The following is a 23,832-nucleotide window of genomic DNA, read 5'->3' as shown; positions in this document are numbered from 1 at the left end:
ATTAAAGTGTGCACTTAAAGGAAATAAAATCCAAACCAGCTTTCTCTTGAGACTTCCATTCTCTATGATCAGTCATACTTTTAATGCATTTTAACTGTGCCAAAGAAACCAGGGAAACCATTGAAGTGATTAATGCCTTTTGTCTGCCCAAAAGGAAGTTGCCTGTGTTTTAGACAGTTTTATATTCACTTCTAATTATATTTTTTAAATTATAATAAAAAGAGTTTCTTCTTTTTTCTGTTGCATCATAAAATTGAAACACATTTGAAAGAGATGAACAGAAAAATAAATATCTAATAGCATGATGTGTAGTCCTAAACATAAAATCAACACCTGTACATAAAATCAGCACCACCTTATTTGTACTAGGGTTACCCTGGACATTTTCTTCCAACTCTGCACTGCAGAAATTGAAGATCAAGAGCAAGAAATGCCTTAGGAATTCACCTTTTTGTATTGGTCAGTGTGACATTTATTCTTTGGGATCAAACAGCCCTCTAATTACAGAGTTTTAACACAACAATGGTTTATTTCTCACTGGTGCTCTGTGTTCTCTGTGGGTTGGCAGAGGTCTCCATTCCACATACTCAGGCATGCATCTCAACACAGGGCTTAAGAGAGAGAGAAAGCGTGAAGACCTCATGCTTATTCGTCTGTGCTTGGGCATAAAGTGGCACTTGTCACTTCCTCTCATAGGCTTTTGCAACCCCATCCATGTTCAAGGGAGCCGAGCAGTGTGTGTTCCTCAAAATACCTACAATGAGAGGAGTGCTGAACTTTACTGAGCACTGGGAATTACTTCCATTGACACCCTCACTCATATCACCTAAAATGGGTGGCAACCTAAGCATGTTTCCTTGCACAAATTTTTTTAAATTATTTTTAAATTTTTTAGAGGCAGGGGTCTTACTCTGTTGCCTAGGTTGGGGTGATGAGGGACAGTGGTGCAACCTCAGCTCACTGCAGCCTCAAACTCCTGGACTCAAAGAATCTTCCCATGTTGACCTCCCAATTAGCTAGAAATAGAGGCACGTGCCAACATGCCTTGCTAATTTTTAAAAAGATTTTGTAGAGATGAGGTCTTGCTATGTTGCCCAGGCTAGTCTGGAACTCTTGACCTCAAACCATCCCCCTGCTTCACCCTCCCAAATCACTGGGATTATAAACATGAGCCAGGGTTAGAGGCAAGAGGCACCATGCCTAGCCCCTCCATGACTTGATTTTGAAAGAGTGGCTGTTACTAAAAAGTCAAAAAATAATAGGTGCTGGAGAGGTTGAGGAGAGAAGTGAACACTTACACACTGTTGGTGGGAATACAAATTAGTGCAACCGTTGTAGAAAGCAGTATGATGATTCCTCAAAGAGCTAAAAGCAGAACTACCATTGAACCCAACAATCCCATTACAGAGGAATATTAATTTTTCTACCATAAAGACACACATGCACACAAATGTTCATTGCAGCACTATTTACAATAGCAAAGACATGGAATCAACCTAAATGCCCATCAATGATAGGTTGATTAAAGAAGACATGATACATATACACCATGGAATACTATGCAGCCATAAAAAAGAATGAGATCATGTCCTTTGCAGGAATATGGACGGAGCTGGAGGCCATTATCCTTAGCAAACTAATGCAGAGACAGAAAACCAAAGACTGCATGTTCTCACTTACAAGTGGGAGCTAAATGATGAGAAATTATGAACACAAAGAAGGAAACAACTGACACTGGGGTCTATTTGAGGGTGGAGGGTGGGAGGAGGTGGAGAAGCAGAAGAGATAACTATTGGGTTCTGGGCTTAATTTCTGGGTGATGAAATAATCTGTACAACAAACTCCCATGACATGAGTTTACCTATGTAACAAACCTTCACATGTATCACGGAAATAAAGGTTTTAAAAAAAGAATTTGAGTTTAGGAGTTCACACATCAGTTTAAACCCCTGCTGGGATCCTTAGGAGCTGTTTGACCAAGTTTTTCAACATTACTACATCTGTTATTCCCCATCTATAAAGAAGAGATTTGTGATTGTTGTGAATTAACTGGACCTTGGTATACAGGAACCACTTAGTAAATAGCTGTATTGGTGAAGGAAAGTACTAGTATAGAGATAGCAGCAAATCCTGGAGGACATAACACGAGAACTTTTTTGTTGGATCTGTTTCCTGGCGCTGTCATAGCAAATTACCACAACCGAGTGACTTAAAACAATAGAAATTTATTCTCTCCTGGTTTTGGAGACCAAAAGTTCAAAATCAAAGTGTCAGCAGGGCTGGGTTTCCTGCAAAGACTCCAGGGGAGTTTCCTTCCCTACCTCTTTCAAGTTCTGATGACTTCAGGCATTCCTTGACTTGTGCCTGCATCACTCCAGTCTCTGCCCCCGTTTTCACATGGCCTGCCCTTCTCCGTTTTTGTCTCTCTTCTGTCTCTTAAAAGCACATCTGTGATTGGATTTAGGGCCCGCCTAGATGATCCAGGATGACCTCATCTGAAGATTATTAACTTAATTACACCTGCAAAAACACTTTTCCCAAATATGTTACCATTCACAGGTCTTAGGGTTTTGATGAGGACATATATTTTGAGAGAGGGGGGCCCTCTGTTCAACCCACTATCAATATGGAAGTGTTTTCTATCTGTATGTTATACCACCTTGAGAATTTGTCCAGCTTTAAAATATAGAAGAATGAAGTTGTGGGGAGCCCTGAATTAATAATGGATGATTAATGAAAATAATATCTAGTATTTTTCAAAGTTAGAAGTACGCAAGGATCGTCACAGAAGCTTGTTACGCAATGCAGGCTCCCAGCCTAATCCATAGACTTTTTCATCTTGTAGGTCTATGGTTGGGCCACAAAATACATATACTTAAAAAGTGCGACAGGTGATTCTGACACAAGTAAGCATTCGGAATTACTCAGAACCCATATGCCTGAGTTCTAGTCTAGCTTCTGCAAATGACCAATGGGACTGATCTTTAAACACTAGTATTTTGGTATTCACATTCTTGAAAAGTAACGATCCATAGACTTAGAGGATTAAAATAACCAGGATAACTACTGTTCTGATTTTTGAATTGGTGATTCTTGAATAATAAGATGGGACTACTTTCTATTAAATTCTACTTACTAAGTGAACCTGTCCCATAATTTTTTAAATGTTTTTATAATTTTTAAAATCATTTTAAAAATGATTTTGGGATTATGTTTCTATTTTAAGGGCTAAACTTTGTAGTCAGATGTTAGTATTATATAATGCCACATCTTTTTGATGCAAGAAAGAGTTGCATTGGACTGAATTTGAAATATTATCATTTCAGGTATCAATATTGTCTATAGCTCTCATCATTATGAAACCATTGTCCAGTTTCCTAGTATGGATTGACTCAGGGGCAAGATACCCTGTAACAGTCACATGTCTCTTAATGGACTACTCTTGTTTTCATTTATGCCAGTCATGGCTTTTCTGAACACTGATTTATATCCAGAATTCCCTTTTTCTCCATAAATGTATTCAGAACCCACCTCTAAGGTACAGACAAAAGGTCTACAATCCACATGCTCTTGTGAAACTAATGAGCTATTCATAGAAGCTGCTTGAACAGAGTAAAATATCATGAAATAAGTGTACAAAATCATTCTCAAAACGATGCCTTTCAGGAATTAACATGTAGATTTCTCACCAATTATTTACATATAAAAGGGGCATGTAGGAAGTGTTTGCATACACAATGGAAGAGTTGCTCGTATTTAGAAACTATTTATTTTGTATTTAATCCTTCAAAATAAATCTCTGTTACCTATATAGAGCCACTCTATACAGTATCTTTGGCATATGTATATGGAAAAACCTTTCCGTCTGGGTCATTTTATAAGATGTATTATTGAGACTTTTGGAAATGTGTATTTAGTTGGTGGTAAAGTGTTATAATTTTTAAATTAAACTCTTAATAATCAACTAAATGGGAATTTTAATGTGATATGGCTAAATGGAGGCAAAGATTTATTTCTTCTCTCCAATAAGAAAAGAGATTGTTATTTCCATGTTAGGCTACCTTACAAAGTCTACATGATCCTATTCTAAAATAGCTAAAATTGAGTAAAACTGCATCTATATAGACTATTGTAAAGAATGAGTCTAACAGGTTGGGCTTTGTAAAAAATGAGCTCTTCTGATAATTACTGAACAATGTCCATTTAAAACATGCTAATACTTGTGAATCAAAAGGAATATACAGCAAATGGATTAAAATTAAAACTGTATAAAAGTGGAATCCCTTTTCACAGTAAGAAATGAAAGGAAATGCCACGGAGACACTGTTACTTAACCCTAATGTGCCTTTGTGTCTTAGATTTTAGGGTTTTCATCTTTTCTAATCAATGCATTATATCTCTGTATTCTTTTTTTACAGTTCAGCAGAAGAGCAGTTTCATTGGCAGTCACAAGGTAACGTCTATCTTATTGATGAACACTTACACTTCTACACATATCTCTACTGATGACTTTTCTTATGAACTTTAGAATGAGACTTAGAAAAGTAATAGGAAAACATCCCGATAGTAAAAATTAGATGAAGTTGTTACGACAGCTCACAATTTATTAGAAGTTACGTCTTTCAGTTCTGTAGTAACTATGGCTCTTCAAGGGTACATGAAATTGCTGACCTTGGCTTTAATGCTGGTTGACCAAAAATTATGATGGAATAGCTAATGAAAACTTCATAGAGGTAATATATTTGATTAGGATATTTTCCATGATTAAATGATAACCTAAATCTTAAAGAATAATATACCAAGTGTTTGTTCATCACTTTAAAATATTTTATTTCAGATGGTCAAAAAGATATCGAAGATGAGCTTACAACAGGTCTCGAGCTGGTGGACTCCTGTATTAGGTCACTACAGGAATCAGGAATACTTGACCCACAGGATTATTCTACAGGTGAAAGTAAGTCACCTAGCAGTTATGCTTGAAGACAGTTGAAATATAGGAGTATTATGTCGTTATTTCTAATATCATTACTGTTATGAGCCATATCAAATGAGGATTGCAGGATATTTTTATGCTTGTTTTATCCATTTCACTCCGTCTCGTCTATTCCCTTCCTACATTATCCCACCTCAGTTCACATTAGAGTATAAACTCTTTTAAGTCAGTAGTTGGCATCTAGTTTTCGCACTAATTACTGACATACTGGTGATTCTCACTGTTGTCTGATATCCTTTTCAGTATCTACAGTACTGCATTTTATGAACTCATCGTATATTTTGTAGTCAACACAATGTCTGCCTTAAAATTAACTGTCAATGTTGGCTGGGCGCGGTGCCTGGGATTATGCCTGTAATCCCAGCACTTTGGGAAACCGAAAGGTGGGCAGATCATGAGGTCAAGAGTTTGAGACCAGCGTGGCCAATATGGTGACATCCTGTCTCTATTAAAACTAAAACTACACAAAAACTAGCCAGGTGTGGTGGAACATGCCTGTAGTCCCTGCTACTCGAGAGGCTGAGGTAGGAGAATCACTTGAACCCAGGAGGCAGAGGTTGCACTGAGCCGAGATTGCGCCACTCTACTCCATCCTGGGCAACAGAATGAGACTCCATGGCAAAAAAAAAAAAAAAAAAAAAAAAATTACCTATCAATGTTTTACTCATACACATCACTGTTGGTAGAAATCATAAAAAGCAGCAATTATATGACAAAATAGGAAAAAAAAATTGTGTACTCTTAGTATTATCTATTTAGTACTATGCTAAGGTACTATGCAATAAATTCTTACATTTCTGTATTTAACCATCTTGCATTGCTATATTAATTCCATAGAATATTTAAAGATCACTTTCTCTCCACTTAATGACATATTTTTCAACCAGAATGGTTGCGTCTTAGGAGTTGAAATGAACCTTCTTTAAATAAATCATAAAATTCTTTTTACTTAATAAAATTCCACAAAAGGCTAAAAATTTCATCATTAAAATAGGTGTTATCCTGGTAATACATCAAAAACCAGTGAAGCATTTTATTCCTTAATTTAAAAAATAAAATTTCCTCCACTACCCACTAAGCTTTGTCATGCAAAAGGAAGACATAAGGATAAGATGACAAACTGATCTTGAAAACCATTTAATTTACAGATTAGCTCATTTTCTCTATAATCTTTGTAATACCATTACTCTTAGGATAACATTGTTGTGCATACACAGATTTATTTATACCCGTATGCATCCTCTTAATACAATTCGTAAGAAAAGATTGGTTGGTATTATCCTTCTTCTCTGTATTTTGTATTGAAAAATGTGTAGTTACCTCTTTTCACTCATTGTTGTAGGGACAGCTCTAGTTAGAACACATTTAATGAATATTTGAAACACATGCACTCATCTTATTAGCGAGTAAGGAGAGCAGCAACAGAGTAGTTTGCCTTGTTGGGGAGGGGGAGATGAGAGTGGAAATCTCATTTTTTACATAAAAATATATTTGATTATGAGTGTAGGAGGAGTAACATTTAATAAATGGAAAGTACAGAAAATAAAGTAATGAATGAGTTAAATAAAAAGTAAACAAATTAAAATAGAAGGGATAATTTAGGTCTATCAATCTAATGCTGCATGTAAGCATTCTAAATTCTCCTCTGAAAAGAATTAAAGTTCAAATTTGCAGTAAACAAAGATAAAGTAGTTATGAGTTATTCATAACATTTAATGAAATAAGTGTTGAAATTAAAGGAATAGTCAAAGTATTGCCGGCAAATATAACCAGTGCAAAGAGTGGGATTGGAAGAGTCACGTGAGATAAATTGGAATTTAGTACAGAATCACTTAGCAGGGCCAAAGATGGGAGTTATGTACTGAGCTGTCTTAACTTATAAAGATGTGTTAAACTTGTACTCAAATCTAATGAACATGTGTGCACTAAACAGCACAGTGTGTGAATATTAAAACAAATATTACTAAAAATAAAAGAAATTAATTAATATTATTGTGAACATTTGAATGCACGTCTCATGAATCAGACAGAATGCTAGAAGGCAAAGCCACAAAATGTTGAAATAACAAATTAAGAAAATCATGGATTAAATAAATTTTAGAGGTTTTATTTATTGCATGATAGTATATGTTTGTTACATATGTCCAAGGAAAATGTATAAAAATTGACCAGCTACTGGAAGATAAAGGCAATTATAAAAGTTAAGAAGTATGGAGGGCCGTATTCTTGGATAAAAATCTACCAACATTAAAAGTAAATAATAAAATTGTAAGCAAAATGAAATAGTATTAAAACTAAGAAAAATACTTCTGGATATTTACTGTATCAAATGGAAATAATAAAGAAAATTGCATAGTATTTACCAAGCAAATAAAACAGGAACATTTTTTAGTGAAAACAGAAGTGTGGGGAAAAAAACACATTCAGAGGACATCTTAACTTCATTATTAAAAATAGAAAACAAAATAATGTTGTACTTATTTGGGGAAAACCTTAACAGAGCTAAATAAATAGCAAGAAACTAGTAAGATGGACATGATAAAAGTAATGCAGAGATTAAGTAATATAAAGTAAAATAGTCAAAGATCAATGTCAGAAGAGATAGAGCAGATAGATGATTTTTTTTCTGTAAGTCAAATAATAGCACTGAGCTCTCTTAGTTGAGAAACCTACACACAAGGAAAATGGAAAGAAAATGTTTTAGCTTTCACTTTAGTTGGCCTGCAATATGTATTCAAAAATTACCTACAAATGGTTTATAATAGGGAAAGTAAATGCTCCAATATGGTCTTTCCAAATATATTTGGTAACCACCAAATATTTATTTTTCAGAAAGATTAGTCAGTTTATATTGTCATGTACTGAATTATCTTATTGAAGACTCTTAGGGTTTTAGTTGATAATTTCTTTTGAAAGCTCCTGTATCCTGCTTTGAAGAAAGGAAAAGAAACAAAACAAAAAAGCAGGTGAAAAAAGTATCATTCAAACGTTGTATGCCAAAGGATTCTGAACCGTAGTCACATAAAGAATATTATTATTCTTAAGAGCCATTTGCCCTTAACATCTTCTGAGTCACCTTGAAACTGAAGTAACTGAGTAAAATTTAGGAAAATCATTTTAACATATTAGGTAGATAACTATCATTTTGGGGATGAGTATTGCTAATTTTAAGTGTTCAGAGGATCATAGAATAAAAATCTACATTGCTCTATGTTTATCTGTATTAGTGAGGTTCCAGATGAGATATAGATTCTACTCAAAAGAGTTTAACTGAACAGAATTTAATTCAGGGACTATTTATGAAGAGGTGGGCAAGATTAAGGGAACAAAGAGTGCATGTTGTGGTATTCAGTCAGTAGAAGACAGACGCCCTTACCACCCTTAGACCTTAAGGGAAATCAAGGAACTAGCCCCGGCAGAGTCTGGCAGCAAGGAGGGAATCAATGATATAATCTCTTTTTCCTCCTGCCTCCAATCTCCTTCTCCTGCCTCCCATTGGCCAAACCCAACCAGAAGCCAAGCTACAAGACATCCTTGTCTATGCGGAGGACTAGCAGAGAATGAGTGTACGGCACTTGGCAGCACAGCATCCTCCTCGATAGTGGAACTACCGTATACCGTATTTATCTCTCCCATATAGAAACATAGCAAATAGATATGCAGTGGCACATTGACAGATTTCATCTAATTAGGAAAAGCCCATCAGATTCTGGCAGTCAGTGATTATTCAATCAATGGATTCATTAGCTATGAACCAGCTAATGCTAAATTGGACCTGGCACCCTGCCCTTGAGAACCAGTCTCTTAATCCTCACTCAAAAGGGACTAAAACAAGGCTAAATACTGTCTAAACTCAGTCTGGAAAAGTTCTAAAATGGAAAGCAGTCTCACCCCATAAGCGCATAGTTCTTAATTTGTTTTATTTAAAGCTTTTTGCTATTTGTCTTTCAAAGGTCTGATTAAAATAAAATCTGAACCATAGTATGCATCTTCTTGACCTCAAGGCAAGCAGTAACTGCTCTGCTATGCTGATTTTATTGGGTCATACAGTTACCAATGTTTTCCAACACTTTGTGTATTTTCAACAGTGCTATCTGAAACACTTGGTAAACTGTGTGCACAACCTTTGCCACCCTGCCTCTTTTTTGTGACTACTGGCTGTATAATTTCAATTTTAACAAATAAGTGTCTCTGAGTCACTAGGAGAATTGCTTCAGAGATTGCTGTTGCTTCAGTGGAACAAAACAAAACAACAAAAAATAATTTACCAACAGAAGCTTGGGGCCATTAGCTTTCTACATAATGAATAATGTGACTTGAATTGCCTAGGACCAAGTACTTAATTTAATCTGTGCATCCTGTTAGATACAAACTCGGAAATAAGGGTGATTATATCTTAGCTAGTAATTCACAAAAATGTTGTCAGTCAAAATAAGAAATAGAAAGGACAGCCTGGAAAAAAATAACTTGTATGTTTAACCACAGATTGTTAATTTGTTTAAGTATTGTGTTTTGCAACAGTAATTATTTTTTCTGTAGCATATTAGTGAATTGAAGTTCTGTCATATTTTAGAGAATTCCATTATTCAGTAGGAAGAAAATCTTCAGAGCTAATATATTCTGAGTGTTATGGTTAAAAGGTACATGTTATTCTAAGTTTTCAAATCTGAATATATTTTTAAAACTCAGGAATCAATCATATATGTTACCATTCTAAGCAGGTGGAATTAAAATACAATAATCATATATAGTTTAACAGAGGTGAATATATTATTCAATGTTGACTTACAGTCTTATCATTTTATTTTAATTACTGTGAATATACTTAATTCACAAGAGATGTTTGAGAGATCAGGTTATTTAAAGGCTACAAAACCTAATTCCCTATGTTCTCATGTAATAATAATAATCAAGGTGAGAGAGGCATCCTTGTGAAGTGAATGTTTTCATAATTCCTGTAAGCATAACACCAAAAGATGCAGAAGACGTCTTAGGAGAGTAAATTTTTCATGAAAATTATAATAACCAAAATGATAAAGCCATTCATCAAATTGGCTGAAGAAATGAAAGTCATGGTCAGTGAAAAGGGGCTGTTTTCTTTGTTTTGCTTTCTATTATAGTGGAAACCAGGTACTCCGATAGACCCAACAGGATAGAAAACCTTCCTCACCCCAGAGGTGCCCAAGGACTGTCACCCGGCCTTGGAGACCCCACAGCCTGAAAATGTGTCTATTTGAGTCAGTTGAGCTATCCTAATTGTTCATTCCCGATGAAATCACTTTATCATATACTCTTTGGTCCAGGTTTGTTTGTTTGCTTATTTATTTATTTTTGAGACGGAGTTTTGCTTTTGTTGCCCAGGCTGGAGTGCAATGGCGCAATCTCAGCTCACTGTAACCTCTGCCTCCTAGGTTCAAGCGATTCTCCTGCCTCAGCCTCCCAAGTAGCTGGGATTACAGGCGTGCCCCACTACACCTGGCTAATTTTTGTATTTTTAGTAGAGATGGAGTTTCACCATGTTAGTCAGGCTGGTGTTGAGCTCCTGACCTCCAGTGATCTGCACGCCTCGGCCTCCCAAAGTGCTGGGAGGTCCAAGTTTTTAAAATACAAATAAGACTGTTCTTTCCGGAAGTTTGTCATGGTGTCCAGGTCTAAAGTTGGCTGATGCTACCATTCCTTTTGAAATTCACTTACACTTACTTTCCCCCCTACCTTGGGTGTATGAAAGTAATGGGAGGTTAGCAGTGGCAAAAATGGAAGGTGAGGGCAAAAGCTGAGGGAAAACACATAGGTGGCCCACAGGAAATAATAAAATCCTTCAGGAAACTGTAACTATCCTCCCTTCCAGAAAGTATTTCTATCTGTTTCTCAGCTGGTGTTTAATTTCTTTTTCTTTTTCTTTTTTTTTTTTTTGAGACAGAGTCTTGCTCTGTCACCCAGGCTGGAGTGCAGTGGCACGATCTCGGCTCACTGCGAGCTCGGCTTCCCTGGTTCACGCTGTTCTCCTGCCTCAGCCTCCCAAGTAGCTGGGACTACAGGAGCCCACCACCATGCCTGGCTAATTTCTTTTTGTATTTTTAGTAGAGATGGGGTTTCACCGTGTTAGCCAGAATGGTCTCGATCTCCTGACCTCGTGATCCGCCCCCTCGGCCTCCCAAAGTGCTGGGATTACAGGCTTGAGGCACCGCGCCCGGCCTTTTTATTTTGGATGGAGTCCTGCTCTATTACCAGGCTGGAGTGCAGTAGTGCAATCTCATCTCACTGCAACCTCTGTCTCCTGGGTTCGAGTGATTCTCCTGCCTCAGCCTCCCAAGTGGCTGTAATTACAGGCATGAGCCACCGTGCCCCGCCTAATTTCTTTTTGTTAGATTTCCTTCTACCATGTAGATGTTTCAGAAGCATGTTATACCTTCTCTAACAAGGTCACCAGCTGAGAGGAAAACCTAAGAATTTAAGGAATAGGCAAAGGCATCAAGTAAGAAGAGCTCTTTAACCATATGCTTAATAAGAGAAAACAATGCAGATTTCTCATTAAAGACCCCATTCACACTTGAGTTATCAGGATCTTCTGGGATCGAGCACAACGTGTGTAGAACCTGGTGGGAATTTCCTGGTCTTGAAATTGTCAAGGCATTGTAGATTCCCAAAACACAAATTTGAAGATTAGATGAAAGCTACGGGAAGTGAGGATAGTTTCAGAGCTGCCATCGGTATGAGAAAAAGCAAAGAGGCTGCCAGCCCCAGTGAGAAAGCCTTAGAATAAGCAGTGGAAGGAGAGAACTCTCCCGGTAACACATTATGAAAATGTATTGAGGGATTCCCCCAAAAGTTAAAACATTTGAGTACTGGCCAGGCACAGTGGTTCATGCCTGCAATCCCAGCACTTTGGGAGGCCAAGGTGGGCAGATCACTTGAGGTCAATAGTTCGAGACCAGCCTGGCCAACATGGCGAAACCCTGTCTCTACAGAAGATTAGCCGGGCATGGTGGGGCATGCATGTAATCCCAGCTACTTGGGAGGCTGAGGCAGGAGAATCGCTTGAACCTGGGAAGTGGAGGTTGCAGTGAGCCGAGATTGCCTCACTGCACTCCAGCTCGGGCAATAGAGCCAGACTCTGTCTAAAAAAAAAAAAAAGAAGAAGAAAGAGAAAAATGAATACTGATACTGATCAAACACTAAGGCACTTGAATAGTAACTGATGCACCCAACTCTTAATGTACTGGGTTTTTATTATATCACTGTAGGCACAGGTGGATGTTCCAGTCATTTATTTTGTTAAATGTATATATTAACCACTTATTAATGGCAGGAACAAAGGGCCTCTGTCCTTGTGGCATTTACATTCTAGTCAGAAAAGGCCAAAATCAACCTTTTCAATACTGAAGGGCCAGATCCATAATGGCTTTGCGGAAGGACAAAGCCAGGTCAACAGTGGAGTAGAGCACCTTTTCTCAGAGTATACTTGGGAATTCCAGGGTCTTCGTGGCCCCTGTTGGGGACTTTTAAAGTCAAAACGTTTTCATAATAATACGAAGAGATACTTGCTTTCCCATGCTTTTTCTCACACGAATGTTGTTGAAGATTTCCAGAGACTACGTGGCATGTAACAATGTCATGTCCCTGACAGGTCTGGGAATGTGTGCTGCGTATTCTTCTGTTGGAAACATTTTGAGTGACTAGCATCCTATATAACCCAGATAAAATAAAGTTCTTTGGAGTCCTCTGTAATTTTGAGGGTTAAGAGACCAAGGGTTTTGAGAACCACTAGAATAAAGAATGACAGAAGGCCAGGAAATCCTCTATTGTGAGAAGACATTGAGTCAGAGGCCTGAAAGAAATCCACCAGCAAGGCATGCAGATCACGGGGGGAAATGTGTGATGTGTGGGAAATCAAAGACTGATTCTTTCAACTCCTGTGTTCCCATTCACAAACCGCAGTGTTTTCTGAGTTTCACTTTTTCATTTTATTTTCTTCGAAACCGATTTCTATTAATGTTTTATTTATTTTCACAAGTATTGATAGTGAGAAATACGAATATATCAGATCCTCTTTAGACGATTTATGAAGAAATATATAATGTTTTTCTTCTCTATGTGCTACATTAATTTTTAATGGCAAATAATCTAAAGACAAAACTTGGTAAGGTATAGTAGGGAATTGGAGTGAGTGAGGAAAAGTACACTTCTGTGATTACAATATCATGTGCAGTCTCACTCATGATAAAATTCTTTGGGTATACATTCCAAACTAAAGTTTTATATTTGAGAGTTATTTTTATGATAAATGTCAGTTTGCTCATGTCTTCCATTTTACACCATTGTAAAGAAATCGAGTGACCTTGCAGCCATAAAAAAGAATGAGTTCATGTCCTTTGCATGGATGAAGCTGGAAACCATCATTCTCAGCAAACTAACACAGGAACAGAAAACCAAACACTGCATGTTCTCACTCATAAGTGGGAGTTGAACATTGAGAGCACATGGACACAGGGAGGGGAACATCACACACTGGGGCCCGTTGGAGGCTGGGAGGGAATGGGAGGGAGAACATCAGGACAAATACCTAAAGCATGCAGGGCTTAAAATCTAGATGACAGGTTGATGGGTGCAGCAAACCACCATGGCACATGTATACCTATGTAACAAACCTGCACATTCTGCACATGTATCCCAGTAAAATAAAATTTTAAAAAAAGGAAAAGAAGGTGAGTGACTTACTGTCACCAACCCGATACGTATCCATCCACAGTAGTCAAACTTGGAAAAGCATACTAATTAAGCCAAGGACATTGGTTAAGTCTAAATCAGTTTAAAAACTGAATGGGTACTTCTAGATTCCTAGGATCATTAACGTTTTCATTTTCACATAAAGCATTACACATTGAAAGCAACTGACCAGACGAAATAGATGTTCTGGAGACAGAGGCTTAGGAATGAAATTTAAAAACATACCTGCCCATAGAACAACTGCATCAACTCTGAAGCTTTCTTGCATAACGAGCCCCTTGGGCTTTTTCTCTCAGTTGATTTTTGGAATGGTAGATGCGCTGAACCACTATTTTTAGGGGACCTCCTCAGAGAAACTCCTCCAAATGAGCTTTATAAGTTACTAATGAAGATCAGGAGAAAACAACCACTTTATCACCAGTAGCTACCTCTTACTCTAAGTACGTTTGTAAATGGGCAGGTTCTTCCAGAACCCATAAAGGCGAAACTGCTGCTACAAATGAAATCATTAGTAGTGAAATTTAAACAGAATATTTTTACTCTGCAGAGTTAAGTCTGATCAAAGTGCTTTGAACCTATTTAAATCAGTTCAGTAATTTTAGAAATAATCAACAATTTTTCTCATTGATTTTGTAATCTCCAATAACCCTTTTGTGTATAAATTCTACCGTCTGTTTCCTTTATTCTTACTTAATATTTTCTATTAAAATATCAGGAGGTGACTTTTAAGCAGAAGTTTAAGTTGGAGGATGAGTTTTGAGGTTGATGGAAAAAAGAATTTCAGACTGAGGAAACAGAGAACTGTCTCTAAGTGCCAAAAGATTTTAGCTTCTCATCTATTTGCTCTGATATTAGTTTTGTTGTTGTTGCTGTTTTATTGCATACAGGCCATTTTAATGAACTGTGCCATGTATGTCTTGTTTGTAAGATGAAAGCTTGCAGGTTGTTGAAAGAAAACATAAATGATGTGTGGGACAGTCCTGCAATAAGATTTTCAAGACCAAAAAAATCCCATGGAAGGTTTTATTATCATCAGACCATGTGGCTATGCAATTAGATAATCAGATAAGAATAACTGATATTTGTATAGCAGTTAAAATTTTTCCAAGCACTTGCACATCCATTATCTGCTTAGGTGTTCAAATTTGGAAAGATTAAAATTTGTCGTGACAGAATCCTGAAGTGTGTTTAAGAACACACATTCTGAAGCCAATCTGCTATTTTGTTTTAACCCCAGGCCCACCAGTAACTGTGAGGGCTCAGTTAATGGATCCCTCAGTTCCCTCGACATCAGTGGAAATGGTTGTACCTTCCTCGTTTAGATGTCATTAAAATTCAATGGGTTAGTAGATGGAAACTGCTCAGGACAATCCTTGGAGCTTCCTAAATACTCAAAAAAGGTTAATTGGTCATTACTGTCACTGTCATCATCATCTTTGTCATCATCATCTGTGGTCAAATAAATATGAAGATGGGCTAGGGCCCAGGTCTGTGGACGTCCAGTCCTGGAATTTTTTCAACACACGTTCAGATACTCCATTAGTGTGGTTGTGACTTATAGAATAACTCGGGAATGCCATATTGTAGACCTCTGGCCTCTTCTGTATTATTACAAAGTATATTCTTTAATTGAAGGTCTACTGTATTCTGAAGCAGATGTTCAGCTAAAGCAGGCCAATATTAGCAATTCCACATAAAGTCTCTTTAACACTATGCAAACAGAACAAGTGCACATAATCATGGAAACTCTAAAATACTCAGTTAATCTGATCAGAAGAAGCTGGCCATATTGTGTCTGTGTTATATATGTCTGTGTTGATATGACCTGTAAGTGGGTCTGAGTTTTTATGCAGAAAAGTGACATTTCAACCTCTACATCTTCTGAGATTGATTTTGTCCCACGAGTAGTGGACAGCGAGTTTCCTGTAGCCAGCACCTGGAATCTGTAAGCAGCAATTCACTGGAGAAGCAACAAAATCTGAGGCGTGAAGCTTTCTCCTGGAAACAAGTGGATTTCTGTTTACACAGGACTTTTTCAACCTTAAACTGCTGATATGTATATATGACTTAAAGAAACAGTGCTTTGATGTTAAACAACAGCAACTTTTGGACTTGGAGACAGAAGATAAAGATCCAAGCCTCTTCATGTTACCATATGGGTGACGCTGGCTAACAATTTAACCTCTCTCTGCCTCTGCTTGTACTTCTAGGACAAAAATGAAGATCATGCAGTTTTTTTTTTTTCCCCACAGGTTGCTGTGTAGTCTCTAACCAATTCATACATGTGAAAACATATTGAGACATTGGTGTTACACTAAAGATCCTTGCTTCATATATCTTCTTAGAGTTAATGGGATCAACTTTGTAGTTCCCTTGGAATTTCTTCTCTCTATCCAGTTAAGACTAGTGGGTTTTGTTCAGAACAAAGACAGAAAACTGTCTTAAGCATTATCAGTGTATCAGGAAATGGTTTCACCTTCTCTTTCTGGCTCACGGGGTGATTCATTTTGGGAAAACCCTTGGGCTCAGTTCTGAGGACTGTTCCATCACGGAGAAGGGTCAGAATGGTCAAAGAAGCCACTGTGACCCCTCAGGTCAGTGTCTTGAAGGCAAACGGGAGCATGGCTTCCGCTCTCTGTGGCCAAGAAGGACATGATGATCCACTGCCGCCCACCGTTCAGATGTCTTCTGGAAATCATTGTATTAAAGATGCAATTTTTGAAGCAGATGTTCTGCTAAAGCATGCAATTTAATGTATTGCATTAAAGATGCAATTTCCCTGGGTGAAATGTTAGGGCCCAGCTTCTTTCTCTTCCTCTACCATTTCTTTCCATATTACCTGTGTCCTTCAGGTCATAGATTCCATAGGTTCAGGACCACAACCTCATTTTACCTCTAGCCCAAGCAAGGCTTGATATAAAGTCAAAAGTTCCAGAGAAAAAAAAGTCATAATTTAAAGCCCAAAACTATAAATGCTTTTTAAATCCTCAGCAAATTTGTATTTTCTACCTCATTGCACAGTAATATTAATAAAGCTAATCGAAAGTTAGTTACATTTAAATTGTACTTTCATTATAAAGTAATTAAGAATTGTCCTAAAATTTTCACCAGTTTCGTATATTCATATGTCTGTGCTCTCCAAAATTGGAATGAATAAATGAGACTGACTTAAAACCTAGTGAGCAGTGGAAAAACATCATTCTAAAATGCGTACACAGTTTTGGCTATTGTCTTGACTGTTCTGTCCTTGCCAGGTGATATGTCAGTGTTGTAATATTCTGATACATTGCTCATTGTTGCAATTACTTTTGTCAGAGTACATCTAGGTTTCAGTGCTTGAGATGTATGAATACAGTAATGAGATAGAAAATCCTGGTTAGTTTTCATTGAGTACTGATCAAATACACAACTGATTCTATAAAAGGTGAATAGATTTCATTATTCTATCATATATATTCTGGGAGCAAGTAAACCATATTTTTAATTGAAATTCTTTTGAAAAGGGACTTTACATTGTCATTAGAAGATCCTGTATAGACAGCGTTTGTAGGTTTCTGGAGATAATTGTATGAGTCTATTCAGAATATACAAAGTTATCTAACTTGCTAACTACATATTCAAAAAAGTTCGTAAGAGCAATTCCCGCATTCTCTTTGAAGGACAAATAATAAGGAATGCAACTATCTGTTTTAAGATAATGCTAAACTACTTCCATGAAATTAAATATTTTGTTTATGTGTTTATTTTATTTACTTCATTCTTTTGATATTTCCAAAGGTCTGTGCGCTGTCGTATCTGCTGTAACCTTCTTTTAACTTTAGGATGCATTACTATCTCAAGGGGGAGGAGAGTATAGCCAGTGCAAACCATTATGCCCAGGTAGACTGTACAAAAAAGAAACAGCCAAGAAAGGCTCAGCCGGCAGCCCCCCATTGTCAGATAGAATGGTGACCACCCAGCTGAAAGGGCCTTTGCTTTTCCACCATAGCTCACTCCCACCATTAAGATGTGACCTTCGGAGGGACCAAGGGTAAAGCCCTCAGCCACAGTTGTCATTGCCTTCCCAGTGCCCACCTTCTTCTCCTCCGCTTTACGGTTAGTCTCCACTTGCCCAACCTCCAGAGGCTCTCCCATATCTCAGCCTGCCTGTCACTTGGACCTCAGACATTATTCTTTGACTCTGCTGGGCCTGGCAGCTTCCATAGCAGTGATGGGGACCATATGTTACTGGCGCCCAGAATCAAACTCTAAATGCATCTCCCCTCAGAGACTTCCTTATATTCAGTGATTTAATACCATTAGGATGGAATAAATGATTTTTTTTTCCAGGCTATTGGAAACGTCACCATCTGGCACATACTGTTTTCTCAGGACTGGGTTTCTTAAAAGTAAAAGGATTGCAATTGTACTTTTGTTATACTCTTCATGGTGAAGTTGTGGGTGGATGAAAATACTCTTATTTCCTTGGTTACCTTTTTTCTAGAAACTGCATAGATTCCAAAATAACTGTACTAGTTAATTGGCATATTATTCAATATAAAATATTGATGAAAATTTCTCTTCATGTTGTTTCAAATATTGATGAAAAAATATCTTGATGATGTTTCAAAGTTCTGTCAGAAAATCAGAGGGATTGGGAAGGCTTTAAGTGCCAAAGATTTTATGAACCAATGTTATTTAAAAGAGGATGCATTATTTTCATGAAAGGTGATTCACATCATGTCTCACTCAAAATATAAAGTCATGTTCCATTCTTAAAAAGAAAAAAATAAGGAGCTTGTAATCTGCTCATACTTATCAGAAGTGATACTATTGTCTAAAACAGCCAAAGAGGGGGATCAAGAATGATTTAATGGTTATGCTATAGTCTAGATGTGTATTATTACATTCGAATATGTGACTTTGTACTATGGTGCAAAGAAACAGGAGAAAACTTGTTTTGCCAAGTTTTTGCCACTAATACACTCTTCTTACCCCAGCCACTCTCAAACACACACAATAGAAAACAGCAAGCACATTTACTCTCCTCCATAGTTATTTGATCCCCAAAGAGAGTGTTAAATTTGTTCAAAGAAAATTTGCTGAAAAGAAAGTGGGAAAATGCAAGGATCTCATCCAAATAGAATATAAGAAAACAAAACACAATTTCATATGCAATGTTTAATTAAATAAGACCAGAAACTGATTCTTCATCCCTTGTAATATCAGCTATATTTGTGGCACGAATTTGGACACTGTATGTTCTCTTTGTTCTCCTACTGTGCACTGCTGTGATGGTAAAGGTAACCAGTCATCAGGGATTATGTGAGGCGATGGTGAATTCCACATTGTACAAAGAGCTATTAATATTTTAAACACTGTCTACCCTTCAGGCACTGAGGTATTATATCACTATTTATACAATAGAATTTGTCAGTGATTGGAAGGTTTCGAGTGTTTTAGCATCTCAATCATTAAGTAGGAGATATAATTATATCAGCGAAATTAACAGGTACCGAAAAGTAGAGTTTTACATTATTTCAAATGTTTCTGATATTGTCTGATCCCAAAATAACTACTTGATTAACTGATTTGTCTCATAAGAAATGTCTCTATGTAGGTCAGGATGAGATCATTTGAAAAATCTACTCCTTTGAGAACTTTTAAACCACCACCAAAAAAAAAAAAAAAAAAAAATCTCATTTGAGAGCTGGAGTCAAATTATATGGTCATTTTAGTTCTCAGAATTTTAAGCGTGGATGGCTGGAATCATGTGCATGTGATAATTCTAGGCTACTCTCAATAAATAATACATGTCATTTCTGCTTCACTGAGACTGTCACTGACTGTTCTAAATGACTTTCAATGCAGGGCCCAGCCTGCTCTCCCAGAGTGCACTTCAGCTCAATTCCAAACCTGAAGGGTCTTTCCAGTATCCGGCCAGCTACCATAGCAACCAGACCCTGGCCCTGGGGGAAAGCACCCCTTCACAGCTCCCGGCCCGAGGCACACAAGCCCGAGCTGCGGGCCAGAGCTTCAGCCAGGTAGGTACCCGGTGCTGTTTGGTGTCAGTGGACTCCAAGGGGACAGGTGGGGAACGGGCATGCAGTGGATGTGGAGGCCCAGCCTGCCTTTTTGTCTGTGTGTTCCTCAACTTGAGGGAAATGCCCTTTGGTGCTGTGAATGAAGGAAAGAAATAATAAAGTACAATTATAGAGTAATGCTAAGTTACAAACATTTTCTTTAGAAATATCTATGTGTTGTTCAGCTGTACCTGTCTTATATGTGTTTCCCTGTGTGACTATGGCAGTGTCCATCTAGTTACTCCCTCTATGTCTATATGTGATATCAATTGATATACATTCTGAGTTTGTGAGTGTACTCGGAAAAAAATAAGAGTATTGTGTCTCCTAAAAAAAAGCATGGGATTCCTCTTTGGGTTTTTGATATAAATGTAAAGAAACATACTATAAATGTGTAATCAGGTAAACAGAACTGTTTGGAAAATAATTGTGATGAGTTTAGGCATAGCTACATTTTGTGAAGTCGGATTTTTAAATGTGCTCTCAATTGTTTCTTTAAGGCATGTGCTTGGTCTCACAGTTTCACTGCACAAATACATTAGCTGCAGTTAAAACCAACTCTTGGTAAAAAGAAGCCGCTACCTATCTGGAAATAATTTTTTTTCAAGAAAGATGTAAATGGTGTTATATAGAAGAGAGGAGAGAGAGCATGCTAATATTTTAGTTTTTATAATTTTGAGGTACCCACCAGAGTATAATTTTGATCATCCCACCAGAGTTGATTTATTGGAAGGCTATCTTGTTTTAAGCTTATTTTCAACAACATAAGCCCTTTTAATTTCTGTGCTTTTGCTTCTGGAGTGAAGAACTGAAAGCCCCACACCGTTTTCAGCTGACAAAGTTAGTTTCAGCCCTTTTGCATTTATTGGGCACTGTATCTTCTAGGAACCCTTCCTCTGAAATGCTCATTATGCACCACTGGCTCTGTGATCCCTGAACCCATCTCTTTTACCAATTTATTGATGTCATCCATCCGTGCATTTCACTAACTAAACTGAAAGCTACTTGAGGACAGGACTTTTTTCATCTTTGTATCAAAAGCACCTGGCAGGCCACATGGCTTCAAGAAATGAATGCAGAGGTGAGAGGCAAAGAGGGTTAACAGCCTGGTGCAGGCATTACTACGTGCTCATTTATGTGACATTCACATTATTGAAGCAGGAGCTGAAAGTTTATTTGGATTTCCACTACTAATGTTAAATTATTGTGCCAGAAACAATTTTTAAAATATGATTACCTTCTTCAAGAAACATCCTTGTTCATCAGTGGCTTCGTAAGCTTTACCTTCTCACACTGCTGAATGATAGGAATGTGGGTGAGAGGAACTGATAAAACATTCCACTGAGATAAAGGGCCTGTCCCTCCACCCACATTCAAAGTTGCTTTAAAGTTTAATCAGAAAGGGTTACTAAGTCTTAAAGACATCAAAGCTCTGTATCTGAAGTCATCAGAGTTATAGTTTGAAGACATCGATAAATGTAAATGTTCAAAGATATAACTTAAGTTTGAGGCAAATGTTACTGGTAGACTCACTTCCGTGGCAGTGGGTAGAATGCACAAGTCTGAATAATCAAACCAGGAGTTGAAATGTTCTAATTCACTCCACTAACAGAAGGGAAACCATTGTGGAATATCTCATTTATTTAGCTCAGTGGTAGATATTGCTACTATAATTTACTTTAGCTGTGTGCTGAAGTATGAAAGACATGCCTATTGAATATTCTGTAGCGCCTGTGACTTCAATGTAATGTCAGAGAAACGTTCAACAAATAAGCCAGCGTTTTCACTCTGCTTTTAGTGTTATAGCCTTGAGAGAAGGGAGGCCACATTCCATTCCAATAATGACACTATTGTTCAGATCCCTGTATTTGAGTGGTGCGATAGTTTTCTTTTCAAAATTCTGATCAGTGTTAAATCTTACTCCTTCAAGCCTAGGTTAATTTTTACAATATCCTGTAACAATAAATTGCTACAAGGCTTAATATAATTCAAACTATGGCTAACAGATGTCAGGCCAAGTGAGTATGGTCAATAATCAGTCAAAACAAAAATATTCTATTTTTTTGTCTAAAAAACTATGTAATTCTAAAGCAAAGCAATGATCTTTTTATCTGGTTCATAAATTTAAATGTAATTTCAAAGGAGTATTATACATGCTCAAAGATTCTAATTTCAGTATTTAAAAATCTCTATTCAGCATAATAAATGCTTATTCAGTGATCATCACCAGGATCTACAACAGGCCCTGATGATATGTGTGTAACCTGCATTGCCCCAGCTCATCAACCCAAAAGTCAAGCTGTAAGCCACCCATATTGCCATAAAATATTTGTTCTCTGACATCACTCCAGCTAAAATTCTTTAACATCATTCTTCTGAGACTTTGGATGATTCATGGAGCTGGTCCACAGGAGAGAGAGTGGACTACCCTTCCCATTGGGACTTCAAGGCCATTCTAGAAAGTGACCTGAGCTAACTTATAGGTATCCTTTCGCCACTGCCAGCACTCTGCTCAGCTATGCTGCAAGCTCCTGCCCAAGTCTCTAAACAAGTTGTGTAGGTCACCCCTCCACAGACCCCTTCTTCTTCGAGGTCAACCTTCACCTTTGTGTTTCCAGGTTATTCTTTGATGCGTTCAAGACGTTTATCATGTGCCAATTGATGCCATAAGTCTATGTGCATGGGATGGAGAAGTAAAGAAAGTAGACACGATCCCAGTCCTCAAGGAACTTCTATTCTAGCAGCAGGGATGGAGACTCAGAAAATCAGCCCAGCAAATAAGTAAATTGCACAGTATATTAGAAAGTGGTGGTTTCTATGGGAAGGAAATGGATACAGACTAGGGTAAGCAAGATCCAGAGTGCATGGGGGAATGCAGCATGATAGGGACCTCGAGGAGATGTTTGGGCAAAGACATGGAGAAGAGGAAGGAAGCTACATGGCTCCCTCTGCACAGCAAATGCAGTGGCCCCGGGATGGGGCAGCCTGGCATGCTGACAGGGCAGCAAGTATGCCAGGGTGGCTACAGTGGGCTGCAGGAGTTGTGAGGTGATGGGAAACCCCGCAGTCATTGGTAGGATTCCATTTTTTACGGGGAGTGAAGTCAGGAACCAGTAGAGAATTTCAAGCAGAGGAACAGCATGATCTACCTTATGTGTTAAAAACATTACTCTGTCGTATAATAAGTGATATCCTATAGTTAGTTACATTTAAGTCTGTTTCTTCCTATTAGATTGCCCTGCTGCAAGAGTGAGAATGATGCTAAGACTTGCCTTCATATCCCTCACAGTTGACCCAAGGTTCACCAGATATCCATCAGGTTCTGCCAGCACCAGCCTGTTGTTTTGTAATTATTGTGTGCAGGTTTGTGGGTGGGTAGAAGATAAAGAAGTTGGCTATCCTCCAGGTTCTTCCTTCTTCCACTCACGTAAAATTTCCATTGGATTATATCAAATGCTAAATACAAAACTTCTGGCAAACAGGAGCCAAAAACCAACTCTAAACATGTTGGTTTTGCCCCATGTCCACACATAAAATAGTTTCACCAAGCATTTTGCCCCTCAAGCAAAAAAACTATACAAGAAATATAAAAATTTACATCTGTAGACAGAGCACTGGCAAAGGAGTACACAAGCCTAAAGATTTCAAAATCTTTGCATATTCTCCAATAGAATTGAACAATGTACACAACCACAATCTTAGGGAAATGACCTGCTTGCTGTAAGAAATTAAGAATTGGCCGGGCGCGGTGGCTCAAGCCTGTAATCCCAGCACTTTGGGAGGCCGAGGCGGGTGGATCACGAGGTCAGGAGATCGAGACCATCCTGGCTAACATGGTGAAACCCCGTCTCTACTAAAAATACAAAAAACTAGCCGGGCGTGGTGGCGGGCGCCTGTAGTCCCAGCTACTCGGAGGCTGAGGCAGGAGAATGGCGTGAACCTGGGAGGCGGAGCTTGCAGTGAGCCGAGATTGCGCCACTGCACTCCAGCCTGGGTGACACAGCGGGAGACTCCGTCTCAAAAAAAAAAAAAAAAAAAAAAAAAAAAAAT

At 37.9% G+C, this 23,832-nt stretch overlaps 1 protein-coding gene across 6 annotated transcripts in view; it reads left to right on the top strand.

Moving 5' to 3' along the window:
• The window catches only part of CTNND2 (catenin delta 2), a 928,994-nt gene that overhangs the window by 490,568 nt on the left and 414,594 nt on the right, over positions 1-23,832 (top strand). For 4 of the 6 annotated variants that reach the window (XM_025387612.1, XM_025387608.1, XM_025387606.1 and 1 more), the window contains 3 exons: positions 4,419-4,453; positions 4,838-4,954; positions 19,571-19,743. Coding sequence is in view for 5 of the 6 variants with exons in the window: in XM_025387608.1 (XP_025243393.1) it covers positions 4,419-4,453; positions 4,838-4,954; positions 19,571-19,743 (325 nt within the window). In the remaining variant the exon portion in view is untranslated. The remainder of the gene's footprint in view (positions 1-4,418; positions 4,454-4,837; positions 4,955-19,570; positions 19,744-23,832) is intronic. The other 2 variants (XM_025387610.1, XM_025387611.1) reach the window with 1 other exon arrangement.

The sequence above is a fragment of the Theropithecus gelada genome, chromosome 6, assembly GCF_003255815.1.
Source record: "Theropithecus gelada isolate Dixy chromosome 6, Tgel_1.0, whole genome shotgun sequence".
NCBI lineage: Eukaryota > Metazoa > Chordata > Mammalia > Primates > Cercopithecidae > Theropithecus > Theropithecus gelada.
Note: the sequence above shows the minus strand (reverse complement) of the source record. Positions and strands in the feature narration are given on the sequence as shown.